Source organism: Miscanthus floridulus, chromosome 12 (genome assembly GCF_019320115.1).
Source record: "Miscanthus floridulus cultivar M001 chromosome 12, ASM1932011v1, whole genome shotgun sequence".
Classification (NCBI taxonomy): domain Eukaryota; kingdom Viridiplantae; phylum Streptophyta; class Magnoliopsida; order Poales; family Poaceae; genus Miscanthus; species Miscanthus floridulus.
In genome coordinates, this window is record NC_089591.1 from 61,352,967 (window position 1) to 61,371,909 (window position 18,943).

Sequence of the window (18,943 nt, forward strand, 5' to 3'; positions counted from 1 at the left end):
TCGAAGCATGCAGTGCTGTCAAAGATGTTATAGTAGAGCAGCTTGCTTAGGGAAACCCCAGACAGACCTTGAATGAGATGATGATCTGAACTCGCCAAATCTCTCTAATGCGATAAGTTCCGCTTTATTTGCTGTTCCATGTACTTGTGCTTCCATATGTGCTATGTTGTACTACTACCATGTCAAGGCGTCACCGGTCTGCGACAACAGTCGGAGTCGCGCCACGCAACTGCCCATGCTGCACTCTTATCTCGCCAGCTGGGGAGACAGAGAAGGAGAAGCGACGGCCGTTCGTTCCCCTGTGCCTACGCCTCGTGTAGTCTCGCTCTCGCCTGACTGACGACGATGATCCCCGGATGGACCGGAGCCAGACCAGAGTCACCGGCCAGCCGTTCGAGCAGGAATCGTCGTGTGGACTCGACTCGACCGACGTATAAAATTTCTAGAGAGGCCGCGCGCGCACCACAAGTCCTCCAGCTTCCCCAAGCGCAACGAAAGCGCGCATTTATTCTGTAAACTCCCCACCACCACCACCTCTCTCCTCACTGGCACTGCCTAGACAAGGAGTCAAGGACTCGGAAAAGCATCGGGCGATCGCCACTGCTCGCCAGCCCCAGGGCCAGCCAGCCAGCGACGCACGGCAAGAACGCGCGCAGTTCCGTCAGTCATGCATCGCCCGCGCAGCCATCTTTGCCGCTCCAGCGTCGCTGCGGTTGTTTTCGCCGCCATCATCATCATCGGGCTCAGCGCGGCGGGCGTCGGCGAGGCGGCCACGGGCACGTTCATCTACGCCGGCTGCTCGCCGTCCAAGTACCAGCCGGGCACCCCCTTCGAGGGCAACCTGGACTCGCTCCTCGCCTCCATCGCCAGCGCGGCGCCCAACGCCGGGTACAACAGCTTCACGGCGGGTGCCAACGGCACGGCCGCGTACGGTCTGTACCAGTGCCGCGGCGACCTGGGCGGCGCCGACTGCGCGGCGTGCGTGCGGGACGCGCTGGCGCAGCTGAGCCAGGTGTGCGCGGCGTCGTACGCGGCGTCGCTGCAGCTGGAAGGGTGCTACGTGCGGTACGACAGCACCAACTTCCTGGGCACGCCCGACGCCGCCATGGTGTACCGCAAGTGCAGCACCAGCAGCAGCAGCGACGGCGGGTTCCTCAGCAACCGGGACGCCGTGCTCGGGGACCTGCAGCAGGGCGTGGGCGGGGCCAGCGGCGGGTACAAGGTGAGCAGCTCCGGCAGCGTGCAGGGCGTGGCGCAGTGCCTGGGCGACCTCGCGGCGGCCGACTGCACGGCGTGCCTGGCGCAGGCGGTCGGCCAGCTCAAGGGCACCTGCGGCACCGCGCTGGCCGCCGACGTATACCTGGCGCAGTGCTACGTCAGGTACTGGGCCAACGGCTACTACTTCCGCCCGACACAAGGTACGTACAGACTAGTATTTTCCAACGCAAATTGTACGCGGTTTTGCCCTTGCGTTTGAGGCTTCGACACGGCAATACCGTGATCGCTGGGCTGGCTGGCTGGGGCTGGGCTGGCCAGCCCCCTCACAAAAACACTGTTTATCAAAATCAGTCAATACTTTTCTCTCGTATAAACGAACCAGCAACGATACGAATCAGCCAACCGAACAGGGCGACTGCTAGTGCTGCTAGTGCGCGGTTACTACGGATCGCAATTTCCGAGTGACCAGCTCGAGTTGCAGCAGGAATTGATTCCAGTAGGCGATAGGTAAACTTCCCAACGTTTGTAACAAAGAGATGGTGCAGAATATGTCCTCTGACACCCTTTTTCTCCCTATGGGCTTGTCAATGGATGGCGATCAGGACGAGAATGTCCAAGGCCCTCGCACTCAAGGCGATTAAGCGAGTAATTCCACGGGAAAGCTCGCTCCCAACGGCTTAGTTTTCAGTTGTCTAGGATCAATCGTGCCTGTTACTTAAAAATCTACAATATTTTTCTCTCACAACAGTTCCTGTCAATTTACTAACCGACTTTAATACCAGCCGAATAGTTTCCACCAATTTACTAACCGACTTATGCCAGCCGAACGTGCTATAGACAGCAGCTTGAACGCGCTGTCCAGATTAGCAAAGGAGAAAGAGACAAGATAGCAATCACTTGACTGCTGACAAGTGACCACCGCGCCGCGCGCGCCATGACGACCGGTGGTAACATTCTCTGTTCCACTTCCACCTCATCAGTCAAATCAGTAGCGGCTCCAGCACGATCCAGTCCAATATATTATGGGGGTTTGGTATGCAATCATCCTGGAGTTTCTAGAGGAGAACCGCATGCGAGGCACAGTTACAACTGGACCCACTATAAGGGTATGTTTGGAACGAAGCTGTTTGGAACGAAGAAATTCAAAACAGGGGAATAGGAAAAAACGCAGAAATAAAATATGATAAAAAATGAAAAACTACGGAATTTTAAAAGATAGGAACAGAAAATTTAGGCTGTTTGAAACACATAAATTTATAACATAGGAATTGTAACATGTTAGGTAAATATGGATACTTAGAAAATATTAAAAGCACCTAACCTCACGTGAACAAGAATCTACTTTGCGTTGGCTGCTGCTTCTCTCTGTAGGTCAGCGCTTTGTCTCAGACTTCACGATAGGAAGAGAAACCAAGAGATCAGAGTGGATTTTCTGATTCCTACGTTTTGAGATGGGAAGCAAACCTTTCCTCAGGAAAGGGAAGTTATAATCCTCCATTCCAAACGGACAGTGACGTCAGAAAAACAAAGGAATGCTATTCCTTTGAAGTTCCTACGAGAAACCTGCAATCCAAACAGGCCCTAATCAGGTTGCAGATGCTTTGAAGCGACAGTAATGAAAGGAGCTGCATTACTTCTTGATCCAAAAGAGAATGACCAAAAGAGTACGTTTGGGTATGCTAGATTCGTATTTCCTGCATGGCTTCATCGAGCATCGTCACCTGCAGATGCAAAGGACTTTCAGCCGTAAGCTAGCCGTCGATTTCTCTTTCATTTGCCGTATATACCGATCCAAAACATTGTCCTGATCCACCAATAGCCACTAAAGACTAAACAAAAAATGCCTATCACCAAGCATATCTATCAGGTTTAGGACTGCGCGGCCGCGATAGGCACGCACATTGTGGGATTGACGCTTGACGGCGGCGGCCAACCACCCCCTGTGCCGATGAATATATTCCCTATAAAACCAAAGGAGCATGAGGCTTTTACCCCGTGCCATTAAAAAAGTTTGTAATTATACATAAGTCATTATGAAAGTTGAACTCCTACGCGTGCCATCGTTCTGAACTTTCTTGCTCTCCAAGTCATTCCGTGTGTGTTATGTTTGTTTTTTACCATTTAGCAGCCCTTAAATATGGGCCTGGTCACTATAAACGTCCAAAATATCATTCTCTGGTCATATCCTCTTGCTTCTTTCTCTCTCTGTCTAGTGGAGCCAAACTGTCAGCGACCCGGCTCCACCTTCCTCCTCGCCGCGCGCCAGCCTCAAGTCGCGCCAATGCCGGGCTGGAGCTCGCCCGCCCGTGCCCGCGCCCTGGCCGCGCGCACCCGTGGCGGCTAGGGCGGAGCTCCCCCCCTGAGCGTGCTCGCGGTAGCCGATCTTGGCGAGCAGGTCGTCGATGGCGGAGAAGATGACGAGCTCGGCCTCGGCACGGGAGGACTCAAGGTCACGCGACGGCAGGATGTAGTGCTGCACATACGGCAGGATCGTCTCCTTCCCGAGCCCGGACCGCTTCAGCAGCCACGTCATGAACCAAACACTGCGCTCGTCGAAGCCCGGGCACGCGCGGGAGTGCTCCAAGAACGTCACGAACGGGACGCGGCAGTTGGGTTTGGTACGAAAGCACGCGAAGTCCACTAGGTACACCGCACGTGGCCGGAGCATTAGGTACTTGAGCTGCGCGGAGGAGCCACAGTGGAGGAGGGCACGGGGAGGCAGCATCCGCGACGCGCGGGTGATCTCCACCGGGCGCGCGAGACGGTGGCTACGGCGAGCTCTACCAGGACTCGTGCAAGACGATGGTCGCCTCGAGCACAGCTGGCAGCTGCGCATGTGGAGGGTCATCCAGACCGGTAGCGCCAGCATAGTCGGGCACGATGCGATGCTTGGCAGCGGCCACGTCGGTGCAAGGCAGCGTGAAGCAGTTAACATGCGCTTCGGCAATGGTGTTGGCAACGACACGATGTCACCGGGGTCAACAGCGTGGACAGCAGCACGATGCCTTCTCGTGTTCGTGCTCACCGTGTCGCGCGATCGCCAATTGAGGGGACGCGAATCGGGGCTCATCGCTCTAGGCGTTGACGTCACCGCGTCTCGGTCGACCTCGGCCTGGGCCTCCTGCACCGCTGAGGCTCGCCGCCACACCAAGCCGGGAGCCAACCCCACCGTCTCTGGCCTCGTCAAGCTGGCGTTCGAGCCTACGGTCCGCACCACCTCGAGCACTCGGGACGGCATCGAGGGCGGAGAACCAGGCCGTAGTGCAGAGCTCCCTCGGTCCTTCGTGTACACAGGAAAGAGAGAGAGAGAAAGCTTGGGTGGCTGACAAACGGACTCCACTGTAAGGTAAAATGATCATTTCATCTGTCTGTTTGACACCGTTAAATAGAAAAGCGGACGGAATGGCTTGGAGAGTAAAGAAGTTTAGAATAATAGAACTCGTGAGAGCTTAACTCTTTTAATGGCTGGTACGTAATTTCAAACTTTTTTAAATGGCATACGGTAAAAGCCTCGAGGGGCGGAGCACTCGGGCAAGTGCGCAACTTTGCATATGCTATTCTAATCCTGCATCCGATGATCTGATGCTGTCTTGTGGTCACAGATTATTCGCAGGATGATGTCGGGAGGACTGTGGCCATAATCGTCGGCATCTTGGCAGGACTGGCGCTCTTCGTGGTGTTCATCTCGTTCCTCAGAAAAACATGTAAGCCCCCCTAACCTGCTAAGCGTCGTGCAATCATGCACACGGGATCGAGGCCTTGCCTTAACTGACCTCATGCAACTGGTGTCTCAATGCAGGCTAGCTTGGCCACTGGAACGGGCTTCCACTCTCAGACGTTGGCATAGGGATGGGCTCGGAAAAGAGATTGGTCTACTAGCATGGCCTGCAAAATGCTTCGTAAAGCACATGTAATGTAATCTCATTTTGTTAGCAATAGATATGGGCTATCAGAGGAGCACTACCTTGATTTGGGTCATCATTTTTGGTCCACTGATTATGGCCTACTTGCGATCATCCATCGCAACAGCATTCACGTCTGATCTTAATCATTTCGGTAGTTGGATGAAGATCAGATTTGGCATTACTTTACATAGGTACGAACATAAGTACATGATGATATATACAAGTGATCATGGGTTCACACGGTCCCCAGATGATACGAGCTCGCACCCAGGCACAGGGGGCAGCAGACCTCGGGAGGCTTTGCTATTGATCTTATCATCAAGCGCTGTGTCCCTGAGCCATTGTGCTCCACCTCGCCGAGTTGTAGCTGCTGCAAGCGCAGATGCTTGACTCCCTCATTTTCATCTCAGATATACGGCTGTTGCAAATGTTTGCAAACGCTCTCATGTGCTTCATGCCATACTGAGTAAGTGAGCCACACTGGGATTCGAAAATCCGCACCTAGCAAAAGAAATCAAGATGAGATAAGTCCAACAGGGCACTGACTGAATGCGAATGTGCATTAGCAAGGTAACTTCATGTGCATGCCTTATGTCAGAGTCGGATAAGAAAAATCAGTATACTCACCATCCTCTTCAAACAATCCCAGTCATCGACTAATGGTTGACCCGAGGTTCTAACAGCCTCAAGCATTGAAGGCCCTTTCTCAAATCCGAAGACAAGCCTCCCAATGAAATCAATACTGCTGTCAAGATGTTTCCTATGTTGAACAGTTTCTTTAATCTCTATAAGAGCCCTCAGCTTCTCTACAGACTCCCCATTTAACTGCTCATACTGAAAGGAAGAACTGAACATTAGGAAACAGGAATAAAAGGAGGCTACTGGCTACCACAAGTGATTGGTAAAACTTCAGCTTGGTATTAGAGGAGTGAGCTTGACATCAAGATAAGTGTACGAGCTCTAACCCTCTCAAACATGGTGGCTATCGCAACAGCCTCTCACCAAGACCACAATTGTATTAGAAAGCTAGTTCTTCCTCCTATCTTCTCTAAGAAGAAGCCCATCTACAAGACTTGTTAAGCCATACCAAACAAGCCACATAGTTTCAACTTTTAATGGTGATAGTGTGAACTTGGAGGAAAAAGCACAACAGCTTTTAGCCAGTGATGGAACAAGCAAAACCCCTTTCTCGAACTGTCTTGTCAATTATTAACTAAATTTCTCTAAAACATACGTATAAAATGTGCCAGCTTGTTTTTCAAATGAGCACTTCAAGGACTTAATTTGCGTGTTCCAACAAAAGAAATAAAGTGGTCATAAAAACTAAAGCATACCGATGTATCATTGCCAACAACACACAATAAAAAAAAAGAGCCTGATCTTTTGTGTGAAGAATTTCTGGAAAATAACCAAGTAAACAGAAATAAACAACTCTACCAGCTAACCCATAGAAATAGGCATAAGGATGGTTATAAAAGCAAGAAATACAACAACAACAACAAAGCCTTTAAGTCCCAAACTCATCTCCATTTAAGTGGCTAAGTTTTTACATTGGCTCGCCACGCCTAACACAACCCTCCTCCTTTACCAGGGCTTGGGACCTGCTATGCTGGGACACCAAAGGCGCCCCACCATAGGCGGAGTTGTTATAAAAGCAAGAAATAAAATATATTATTGTAACAACACAATGTAATGATGCCATATATATGAAGCAACGTATCATACTTTTCAACAACAAATAAGTATCATTTACAGTGGTTTCATCTGAGAAATCGTTTATGCATGTTTTTACCTGGTGCAACAACACTTCATGTTTGAATTCAACAAAGTAGAGGACAAGAATGCAAAACAACAAACAACCAATAGCCATACTTGGCATGATATATTCCATGAATGTTACTCAGAACGGCATCCATCTTTTTTCTATAATCCGCAAGTCTATATCATTGCAGTTCTTTTAGAGGAACAGTTCAGAGGTAGGGAGAATGCAAGAATAGTTAGGATTTACCCTCTTCCACATGAAGAGAAGATCAGCATCTCTTTGATTGACTGCACCCTTAGGGCCTGGCCAAAGCAGCATGTTCGCGATGTTGGCATTAGCAGGATCAAAACCTTGATAAAGGAAAAGCTTCTCATCCTTGAAGGTCTTATCACCATACTCCATAACATGAGAACCCTCTTTGTACTTATTTCGAGTTTGAGGTTCTTGTTTTCACCTGCCAAACAATTTTTTTTTTTAAGTTCTCGTTTCCACCCCCCTAACAAAGCAGGTGACTAGCTGATATTAAACAACATGGAGGAAGTGTGCTTGAGACTCACCACTTCATACTGATCCTTGATGGTTTCCTTCTTTAGATTGTGGGTTTGACTGCCAATTAGAATCAGATCAGTTCAAAAGAGCAGGCTCAGTAAGTATAATAGTCATAAGTACTTGCTACCAAGCTTGTATATTCACGCCATATTGACTGAAAGAAAAGTAAAGCATAAAAGCACTATGCATTTACTTGTTAACAGTCCTCTGGTTGCTTGACAATCAATACTTCCCCAACCTTTTCAATTATCTACTGTTTTTTACATGTATTTGCTATTACCACTTAGGACTGAACACTGTGGTCTGCCAATACCTTAAATACTAGTAAAGTGGATGATTATTTGTACTAAATAACAACCGCATATACCCCCTTATGTACTAAACATGTATGTACAAAACTAGAAAAGAATTCATGAATAGGTTCCAAATAACAGTGTTGATGCAAAGTTTAACTGCGTAGAATAAACCAAGTATGATAGATCAAATGGACCAATCATGACAAAAGGCAGTTTGATCATGAGCAATAACACAATAGTCCAAGCATAAAAACACCTAGTATAACTGGAATTGTATCACACTACATAACTAAAAATAGCAAAACAACATATCAAATATGTAGGCTCCATAAGATATACCTTCCACAAGTGTAGAGAAGCTAGAATTTGTTTTGATCTAACATAATATAATGTCGCACAGCAATGGATCTCAAATGAGTTTTATGGTCTTACCTGTCTTCCATCCAAGAAACACTGTACAAATCACCTAAACAGGTAGTGTACTCAGGAGGTGGTGATGGTTCCATCCCAGGGCAGTATGTTCCCCTAACTATTTTCAACTGGATTTGAGGCTGTTGTGACATAAATATTTAGATCTTCAGGCATTAATCCCTCAAAGATACTGCCACTTTCACATGCTTCAACATATATAACCTGACATTCAATGTAAAAGCGTATGAATTCCAGAATGGACTTATCTGGAGTGGAAAATAAAATGAAGAACCTATACCATTTTTGAGTAGCTATTGGAAGCATGCTTCTTTTTCAAAACCTTGATGAAATCAGCCAGCATACAGATATGGCAAGTTTGGCATACCTAAAATTTTGCTTAGTTAAGTAAGTGCCATACAGAAATCAATTGAGCAACATCCAGTATGCAGTAACTAGTAAGTCAAAAATACGCACCAAGAACTCCAGGACCCCCATGATCTGAGTAATATATGAAGATGTGGTCATTAGGTTTGCTGTCTATCACCTTCTTACTTCCCTCCAGTGATAGCGCTTTTATTGCCCAAAAGGACAGCAAAGAAGTTTTCAGTAGTGACCTGATCACCTGTGTAATCCTGCAATGAATGTGAAGTTGATCAAACTGGTGCAAAACATGAGCAATTGGAGCTGCCAATCCATATATGATCACAAAGCAGCAATCATATTTTGATTTTGAGGGTAGACTACTCATGCACTTGTGCAAAACTGAGATTGAAGTGAAGAAACATCAAGTATTTACCTTTGGAACACCATTATAGACATTTTCACCTTTAGGATGGTTAATGATAACCCCAGGCCTCGGGTTCAGAATGTTATGGGCAATATCATCATACATGAACACCATAATGTTCTCCTCCTTCACTCCTCCCTTCCTGCAGTATCTGGTACGCATGGCACACATCGGCCTGCCAAGCATCAAGTGTACCATTGTGCCCTAAGTAAGCAGTCATAATGATTTCATACAACAAATTCTGTAGCAAACACACAATAAACAAATACTGTAGTCGTACAGAAGAAAGCACGGCGGAGCATTTTTCTGTGTGGCATGTTCAATCATCAGGCAGATCAGCTTTGAATCCCCACAAATTCGAAGCATCGAAACTCGAAACGCTTCGAATCGAATCGATCGGAAAGTCGCAACACTATCAAGCTAACAGGCATGCGCAGGAGGGTAAAATCGATCCCGTGCTTCACATATAGTCCCCGCACTCCGGTCTCTGCGCCCTAGGCCCTCACAGCACTTTAAAGATGAGGCCGCCGCGGGCTCACCTGGTGCCGGTAGTTCCCGTAGCCGGAGGAGCCGGCGACGAGCACGGCCCACCTCGTCCCCACTTCATCCTCCTCAACCGCCGGAGCAGCAGAAGCAGCAGCAGCGTCACCCCCCTTCTCCGTCGGCATCCGTATCAGCGACTCCCACCCACCCTCCGCCGCCACGGCGGCGGCGGCGAGGGCCAGGAGCGAGAGGAGTCCACACAGCCACGCCGCAGCAGCCATCACCGATAGCGAAGGGCGGCGCGTCAGACAGAGAGAGCAGGCGGGTAGTAGGTGACGGCGAGTCTGGGTCTGGGGGCGCCTTGTAAAAACGACCCGAAGTGACGTGTCGTGTGTTAAAATAATAGATAATTTTCATGTCATTTTAATTCCATAATTTAACAGCATGATGATGACATATAAAGAAATATTAATCATTGAAATCATGATATCAATTATCTCCATGATGAAAATACATGCTAGATCATGTGTCATATGAAACATATAAAAAACAGAAACATGTGAACTTGATTCATAAATCATAACAGAGAAAAACTGGCATGATATACATCTTAGATTTGCAACAAGCATAAGGCTACATATGAAGCAATATGACTGTAACGATAAAGCACACACATAGAGCATATATTTGACAGAAACAGACTGGTAATACTGGATATAGAGAACAAACTGAGAGAAGATGAAACGATCATATCCCTCCCGTTCGTGATTCCTGAAGTCGACATGCTGTAGGAGAAGAATCCTCGACGAAGAAGACACCGGTGATCGGGAAGAAGACGAAGACTCTTGGGCAGTCGCGTAGACGCTCCCCAAAAACCTAATTGCCGATCCCCCGTGCAAGGTCCCGAACGACAAGGGCTTTCGGAGGCACCTGCCCTCTCGCTCCTCCGTGCGCGCAGAGTTACGAGATGAGGAAAAGCTATCGAACAACTGAAACCGTGTTTCTAGGAATGAGTCGCTCTTTTATCTAGAGATGGAAGAATCGTAAGGGAAGCCGAGAAGCCTCGGAGGCATGCGCCGGAAAGATCGAGAGTCTCAGGGAGATCAAGCGTCAGGTCGAGTTAGTGGGTGCTAAAAATTAACACACCACGCCACGCCACGCCCCGGCCCGAGCCCGGCCGGTGGCGGCGGCGGCGGTGCGCGTGCGCGTATGGCACGCTCTTGTCCGTTTCTCAACTTCTCAAATTAGACGGATCTCTTCCAATCATTTAAGTTGAGTCAATGTCCTTTTAACTTTCAATCCGATACAAATAATAATACCCACAATTACAAGCCATAGAGTTATTGATTTATTAGATATATAAATGGGCCTAGCCCATAATAAATCCAACAATCCCCACCAAACTCTAGGGTTTGTAACTGTATAGTTCCAGAATCATAATTCTTTGATATACCAGTGTTTCGATGGAGACTGTTAAGTTGAACATCCATCTAGAACAAGAGTTTCACTCAGTCACAACTGAACAATGGACTATGCCTTGAATTGACAGTTTTGTGTGAGGTGAGATTCACTCAAGTTCTTTGCTGATACTAGGTTGCAACAAGCATCCCCGCTGTTTGAAGCATATAAGCCACACTTCTATGCCTTTCATGAGTGTTTAGGGATAACCCAGGTTCCATAGACTGTGACCAGTAGTCTGACTCATATAGGTGTACTTCTCAAAAGATGTTCTGTAGGACATCTCATCTTTATTAGACTTTCCAAATACATTAAGGTAAATACCATCCTGTCTTATAGAAAGAAAGATATGCATCAGAGATAGGTTCATAGGGAACTTTCCTCTCAATCTACTTATAGCTTGTTTCACCACTCTACTTCACGGGATCTCCGATCACAAAGAGCAGGTTACCACTACAGTAGACTTTCACATGGGTCTCATACCCATCTCTCTCGATGCACTTTCTATTATATTTTGTGACAGTCCTTTAGTGAATTGATCTGCCAGATTATTCGACGTGTGAACATAGTCCAACGTTATAACTCCAGAGATTTTTAACTTTCTGACAGTCTTTAATCTTCTTTTAACATGCCTTGTGGACTTCATGTTATTCCTGAAACTGTTGACCTTTGTAATCACAGTCTGGTTGTCACAGTTCATTGAAATAGCCGGTATCGATTTTTCAACTACCGGTAAATCCAATAGGAAATCACGAAGCCACTCGGCCTTAGCTCTAGCAGTGTCCAATGCAGCGAGTTCTGCTTTTATTGTAGACTTCGTTAAGATAGTCTGCTTGCAAGACTTCCAGGAAAGCAGCGCCACCTGCAAGCAAAAACACATATCCGCTCGTGGCATACAGCTCATCAGTATCAGAAATCCAGTTGGCATCACAATAGCCTTCCAGCACTTTTGGATGTCTAGTATAATGAATACCATAAGTCATAGTACCTTTTAGATAACGCAACACTCTCTCAAGAGCACGCCAGTGATCATCTCCCGAGTTTGACACAAATCAGCTCAGCTTGCTCACAGCATATGAGATGTCAGGCCTTGTCGCACTCGTAAGGTACATGAGTGAGCCAATGATCTGGGAGTATGTCAGTTGATCCCTTGCTATTCTTCGATTTTTTTCTCAATAGCACGCTAGGATCATAAGACATGGGAGCAGGATCACAGTCACGAAAACCAAAGCGACTTAATACCTTTTCCACATAGTGGGACTGTAACAGAGTTACCCCACCATCACCTTCTCTAATAAGCTTGATGTTTAAAGTAACATTAGCTTCTCCCAAATCTTTCATTTCAAAATTGCTCGACAGAAGTTTCTTTACTTCCATAATCACATTGAGATTTGATCCAAAGATCAGGATGTCATTCAACATATAGGCACAGCATAACAACTTCACTCCCACCATATCGATAATACACACACGTGTCAGCTTCATTCACAGAGAACTGTTAGATGTTAAAGTATTATCAAACCTTTCATGCCATTGCTTTGGTGCTTGTTTTAGGCCATATAATGATTTTAACAACCTGCACACCTTGTTCTCTTGACCATCCGCAATGAACCCTTCTGACTGATCCATATAGATTTTCTTTTCTAACTCTCTATTCAGGAAAGCTGTCTTAACATCCATCTGATGAATGATAAGACCATAAGAGGCAGCCACGGCAATTAAGGTGCGAATTGTAGTTAATCGAGCAACTGGTGAATAGGTGTCAAAGAAATCTTCACCCTCTTTTTGGGTGTATCCTTTGGCCACAAGCTTTGCCTTGTACCTCTCAATTATACCATTAGGCCTAAGCTTTTTCTTGAAAATCCATTTGCTACCTATAGGTTGACAACCATAAGGACGGTCAACGACTTTCCAAGTTCCATTAGACATAATAGAATCCATCTCACTCCTTACTGCTTCCTTCCACAAGTCAGCATTAGGAGAAAAATATGCCTCTCTAATGGTGGTTGGTATGTCTTCCACAAGGTACACTAAATAGTCATTACCAAAGGATTTTGCAACCCTCTGTTTCTTGCTCTTTCGAGTGACTATAGTGTCATCCTCCTCAGGATGTGCACATGGGAATCTTTAGCATGATTTGTTGGAATAGACAGTTCGTGTTTATGGGAAATTATAGTCTCATGACTTGTTTCACTAGGTGTATTCTTCATTGGAAATTCATTCTCAAAGAATGTAGCGTATCTAGATTCCATGATTGTATCAACATACATATCAGGAAGTTCAGATTTTATAATTAAGAACATATAACCAACACTGTGAAATGCATAACCAAGGAAAATACAATCAACAGTTTTAGGCCCAAGTTTACGCTTTTTGTTGATTGACACGTTTACTTTAGCCAGGCAACCTCAAGTGCGCAAATATGAGAGATTTAATCTTCTTCTTTCCCATTCCTCAAATGGTGTGATCTCTTTGTTCTTTGTTGGAACTCTGTTCAGGGCATGACATGCTGTCAAAATCGTCTCACCCCACCATTCCTTAGATAATCCCGCTGTACTCAACATGGCATTCACTAACTCTGTTAGAGTGCAGTTTTTCCTTTCAGCAATCCCATTGGATTGTGGTGAGAATGGCGGTGTCCTCTCATAAACAATACCATGTTCCACACAAAACTCATCGAAAACATTAGAGAAATATTCTCCACCTCGATCGGACCTTAACCGCTTTATTTTCCTCTCAAGTTGGTTCTCAACTTCAGCTTTATAGGTCTTAAAATAATTAAACGCTTCATCTTTTGTTTTTAAGAGATACATATAGTAAAATCTGGTGGAGTCATCTATAAACGTGAGGAAGTATCTTTTACTGCCTTTAGTCAAAATTCCATTCATTTCGCACAAATCAGAATGGACAAGTTCTAGAGGTGCTAAATTCCTCGCCTCAGCAGCCTTGTGAGGCTTGCGGGGTTGTTTTGATTCCAACACATACATGGCACTTAGACTTTTTGACCAAATTGAATTTAGAAATTAAATTTAGATTTGCTAACCGCATAAGACAGCCAAAACTTGCATGACAGAAACGTGAATGCCATAAATCCGACTCATCAGAAATATTAACACAATTCACTATTTTATTACACACATCATGCAGTGATAAGCGGAACAAGCCTCCGCAATCATATCCTTTACCAACAAAGGAACCATGTTTCGACACAACACATTTATTCGACTCTAGAATAATTTTGTAGCCATCTCGACATAGCATAGACGCACTAACAAGATTCTTCTTGATGGAGGGCACATGCTGCACGCTCTTCAATGGCACCGTCTTTCTTGAAGTAAACTTCAGAATGACCGTACCAACACCAAGAACATGAGCACGCGACCCATTTCCCATCAACAAGGCGCCAGACCTCTCGACCTGGTAGGAAAAAAACAGAGAAACATCAACACACACATGAATATTTGCACCACTATCCATCCACCACTCAGGTGAATTACATACTGAAAGAACAAATGGTAAAGAATTACCATACCCAGTTGCTCCTTCTCCAGTATCAGCAGTGACAACATTTGCTGATTTCTTTTCTTGCTTGAACTTGCGCTTAGGACACTCACTTGCCCAGTGCTGTTCACTGCCACAAACAAAGTAGCCTCCATCTCTCTTGTTGTTGTTCTTCTTTTTAAACTGTGTTGTTTGAACAGGCTTAGTTATGTTCTCTTGCTTGTTCTGGTTTTTCTTCTTTTTATACTTGCGGAATCTAGAGTTTTTCTTCTGTACCACATTAGCAGTAGAGGTCTCAACACTCTTTCCATTGTCTTTTGCTCTTGCTCTCTCCTCAACATCAAGAGTACTAATGAGCTCTTCAACATTGAACTCATGTCTCTTATGTTTGAGTGAGGTAGCAAAGTCCTTGTAAGAAAGTGGTAACTTGGCGATTATATCGCCAGCCACAAACTTGTCAGGTAAGACACATGGAAAAAGCTCAAGTTCCTTAGCTAGTGCCTGAATCTCATAAGCCTGTTCCACTACAGATCGGTTCTCAACCATCTTGTAGTCGTACAACTGCTCCATGAGATACAGCTCGCTACCAGCATCGGTAACTCCAAACTTTTCCACAAGTGCATCCCACAGCTCTTTCCCTGTAGGAAGGATGATATAGCTTTTTCTGAAATTTTAGATCAAGTGCGCTAATCACTGCACCTCGAAAGAGGTTGTCATCAGCCTTAAACTTAGCCTCATCCTCAGGAGGCAAGTTAGTAGGTTTGCCATCAGAGATGTGATAACATGACATTGCAGTGAGCCATAATTTCATCTTAGCTTTTCAAATCAAGAAGTTTTTACCATCAAAAGGATCAGGCTTTAACACAGCAGCAAAACCTCTGATAGAAAAATACCTCTAATTAGGTTTTTGGATTGTTAGAATAATAGGCAATTTCTATGTCATTTTAATTCCATAATTTAACAGCATGATGATAACATATAAAGAAATATTAATCATTGAAATCATGATATCAATTATCTCCATGATGAAAATACATGCTAGATCATGTGTCATATGAAACATATAAAAAACAGAAACATGTGAACTTGATTCATAAATCATAACAGAGAGAAACTGGCATGATATACATCTCAGATTTACAACAAGCATAAGGCTACATATGAAGCAACATGACTGTAACGATAAAGCACATACATGGAGCATATATTTGACAGAAACAGACTGGTAATACTGGACATAGGGAACAAACTGAGAGAAGATGAAACGATCATACCCTCCCGTCTGTGATTCCGAAGTCGACATGCTGTAGGAGAAGAATCCTCGACGAAGAAGACGCCGGTGATCGGGAAGAAGACGAAGACTCTTGGGCAGTCGCGTAGACACTTTCCAAAAACCTAATTGTCGATCCCCCGTGCAAGATCCCGAACGACAAGGGCTTCGGAGGCACCTGTCCTCTCGCTCCTCCGTGCGCGCAGAGTTACGAGATGAGGAAAGCTATCGAACAACTGAACCGTGTTTCTGGAATGAGTCTCTCTTTTATCTGCCTCGCCTCGCCACGCCCCGGCCCGAGCCCAGCCCTGGCCGGCGGCGGCGCGCGCGCGCGTGTGGCACGTCCTTGTCCGTTTCTCAACTTCTCAAATTAGACGGATCTCTTCCAATCATTTAAGTTGAGTCAACGTCCTTTTAACTTTTAATCCGATACAAATAATAATACCCACAATTATAAACCATAGAGTTATTAATTTATTAAATATATAAATGGGCTTAACCCATAATAAATCCAACATCGTGCGGCAGCAACGCACCGCGCGGCGGCCGCGGCGCGATGCCGGCGCGGGCGGGGGCCGAGCTGCCGTTCACGCCTTCACAACGCACGCAGGCCGCAGGCAGCAGAGCCGCCTGGAAGGCTGGAACGCGAGCCCGTCGCGTGAGTGAGCGGGCACAGGATAAGATTCCGATGCTTCGGCGTAAGAAAATGCGCGCGTCGGGTCGTCGTCAACTGACTAATTTCGACGAGATTTCTGAGCTGATAAAGCGAAGAGTTGACAGAGACCCGCGTGATCTGTTTAGCCTTTTTGTCTATCGCCACGAAAGGGAGACGGGGAGACGCAAAGAAACCGACTGTTTCTGATCGTAGTCTGGAATCGCTGCAGGAAATCATGGAACCTTTCCGTCTCTTCTCGAGCAATCCGGGGCGGGGCATGCTTTTGTGCTGCCTGTGCCAAAGGGGGTGTTAGACGTTGCCGGCAGGCAAGGTGGAGGGATAACGCGATTGTTTCACGCGTACTGAAATGAGATCGAGCACGGTTGCCATTCAAGTAGCATGTGCCACTCAGAACTCAAAATTGACGACGACGAGATTTCAATGTAGGGCCTTGTTTAGATTGTGAATAATTTCAAACCGATGAATAGTAGCACTTTCGTCTTATTTGGTAAATATTGTCCAATCGTGGATCAACTAAGCTCAAAAGATTTATCTCGTGATTTCGAACTAAACTGTGCAATTAGTTATTTTTTTATTTATATTTAATGCTCCATGCAAGTGACTAAAAATTGATGTGATGGAGAGAGAGTGAAAAAACTTGAAATTTGGAGAGTAACTAAACAAGGCCTAGGATGTGCCACTCAGAAATCAAAGTTGACGCCAATCAGGAATAGGAAAAACGTATGATTGGCGTGCCTATCCACGAAATTTCTATAGAAAACAGAATGAGGAAGAATAACTAATGAGGCGTTTGGATGGTAAGTAAGCATCCTAAGACATAGTAAAAGAAGAAATGAGGTTGGACTTTATATGCTTACTTTCTTCAAAAGTCCTATTGAATAGCTCATTTCATAGAAATTTTGTTCCAAAAACTCTGACATGTTTGATCCTTGGAATTGAATTCATCCTAATAATTATAATTTAGATATAGATTAATTAAGTTAATATAGTTGTATATGGAATATATTTGTATATTTATTGTTAGGTATGTAAGGGACATACTTATATATTGTATTTTTATTGTAGAGAAGTGAGTTGAAGAGTGTGCTATAAGTTGGAGAGTAGAATTATAGCATAGTAATTTATAGAATCCATTTCTATCTCCCACCCTATGAATTTGAGATAGACTTATTTGTGAGCTTGGAAAAGTTATGGAATGTCAAATTCTAATCAAATAGCCTAATCCGTTACGTAGATTTTAATTCATCCAAAATGAAGGGATCTAAACCGCTCATAATAGAAAAAAAATCCTGTAGAAATTCAAACTTCTAAAAAGTTTTAGTTTTTCTCCGTTTCAAAGGTCGTGTGATGTTGCAACTCATATTGACACCATTTGAGACTCACTCGAGCAATTACATATGCAAAATATTGCTTATACACTCCATCCGTTCTAAATTATAATTTGTTTGACTTTTTTTATCTCAAGTTTGACCACTTATCTTATTAAAACAAATTATGCAAACATAGTCAAATTTAAGGCATTCTTGAAGAACTTTTGTTAATAAAGCAAGCCACAACAAAAAAAAGTGATATTCTGCGTAAAATTTTAAATAAGACGAGTGGTGAAACTTGAAGTTAAAAAAGTTAAACGAACTATAATTTAGAACGAATTTAGTATTTGATTAGGTGTATAGAAACTTTTTATGAAAAAGACAACTTTGGAGGGCCTATCACAACGTGTCCATTTTATCCCAAAAGGGCTACCTGAGATTTCTTTTTTGTGTGGGGCTTGCTCATTTGCTTTTTGAGGGGGTGCTAGGATTCGAGATAGGAGATTGTGAGGCTTTGATCTACCAAATCCACCACTAGAAAAGTAAAATTTGTGGGGATTTGGAGCTTTCCCGAATCTTGTTAGCTCCCATCTCTCATATCATTCATCTTCACAGTGGATTGCTTGCTCGTTGTCGTTCGTAGTTTTTTGTCGTAAGGAATTTTCACGTAAATCTTGGTGTCTATTTATTGATTGGTTCTTATCTTGATTACTATTGGTGCCATTTTTGTTCAAGTTCATGGTGTATGATTGAGTTGACATATGAGGCATATATAAGTTCTTTGATATGTTAATGATGGGGATTGATGTGTAAATGAGCTGATCTTTGCTTGTATATTTCTTATTGTGAAGTTTGCTTGTATATTTCTTATTGTGAAGTTTGGACAACACCATGTTTGAAGAATTGATGTTATGGGATTGTTTTCTAGTATGCACGTAAGTTAGTTTAGCCGGTTATTAGTGGTTGCGATTATTCATCCGCGTGTTGTTTGGTTTTTGTGAAATTTGTTTCGCCATGCGCTATGGTTTATGACTAGAACTTGCCATAGTTTAAATAAAAAAGGACTCATTTTATTGTTAAACTTTGCTATAGCCCATAAGTACGGCGTCAGATTTTATTGTCAAACTTTGCTACAGCCCATTAGTGGTTGCCATACTTTGCTGAACCTTAGTTGTGGTAAAGTTAGACTTCAAGTCATCAACAAAACAAATCCATATTTGCATTCGTGGTGGTCACCATTTTCTTCACTTTTGGTGAGATCCATAATTGTGCAACGAAATTTTAGACAACTTTTAAGGTAGTCGACGCTCGATTCTT

The 18,943-nt window shown here is 44.6% G+C and overlaps 1 protein-coding gene and 1 pseudogene across 1 annotated transcript; one reads left to right on the forward strand and one right to left on the reverse strand.

The window, feature by feature from the left end:
• Nucleotides 1-353: 353 nt before the first annotated feature.
• Nucleotides 354-5,196, forward strand: LOC136496754 (plasmodesmata-located protein 8-like). The gene is made up of 3 exons (XM_066492516.1): nt 354-1,418; nt 4,821-4,922; nt 5,018-5,196. The coding sequence occupies exons 1-3, from the start codon at nt 668-670 to the stop codon at nt 5,020-5,022; spliced, it is 858 nt and encodes a 285-aa protein (XP_066348613.1). The 5' UTR covers nt 354-667; the 3' UTR covers nt 5,023-5,196.
• An 82-nt stretch (nt 5,197-5,278) lies between these two features.
• Nucleotides 5,279-9,797, reverse strand: LOC136496753 (vacuolar-processing enzyme beta-isozyme 1-like; annotated as a pseudogene).
• Between the last annotated feature and the right edge of the window lie 9,146 nt (nt 9,798-18,943).

Bases quoted from the DNA above. Each gene is read 5' to 3' on its own strand.
- LOC136496754 (XM_066492516.1), top strand. From the start codon at position 668: ATGCATCGCCCGCGCAGCCATCTTTGCCGCTCCAGCGTCGCTGCGGTT. The intron at 1,419-4,820 runs GTACGTACAGAC...TTGTGGTCACAG, and splicing joins CTACTTCCGCCCGACACAAG to ATTATTCGCAGGATGATGTC.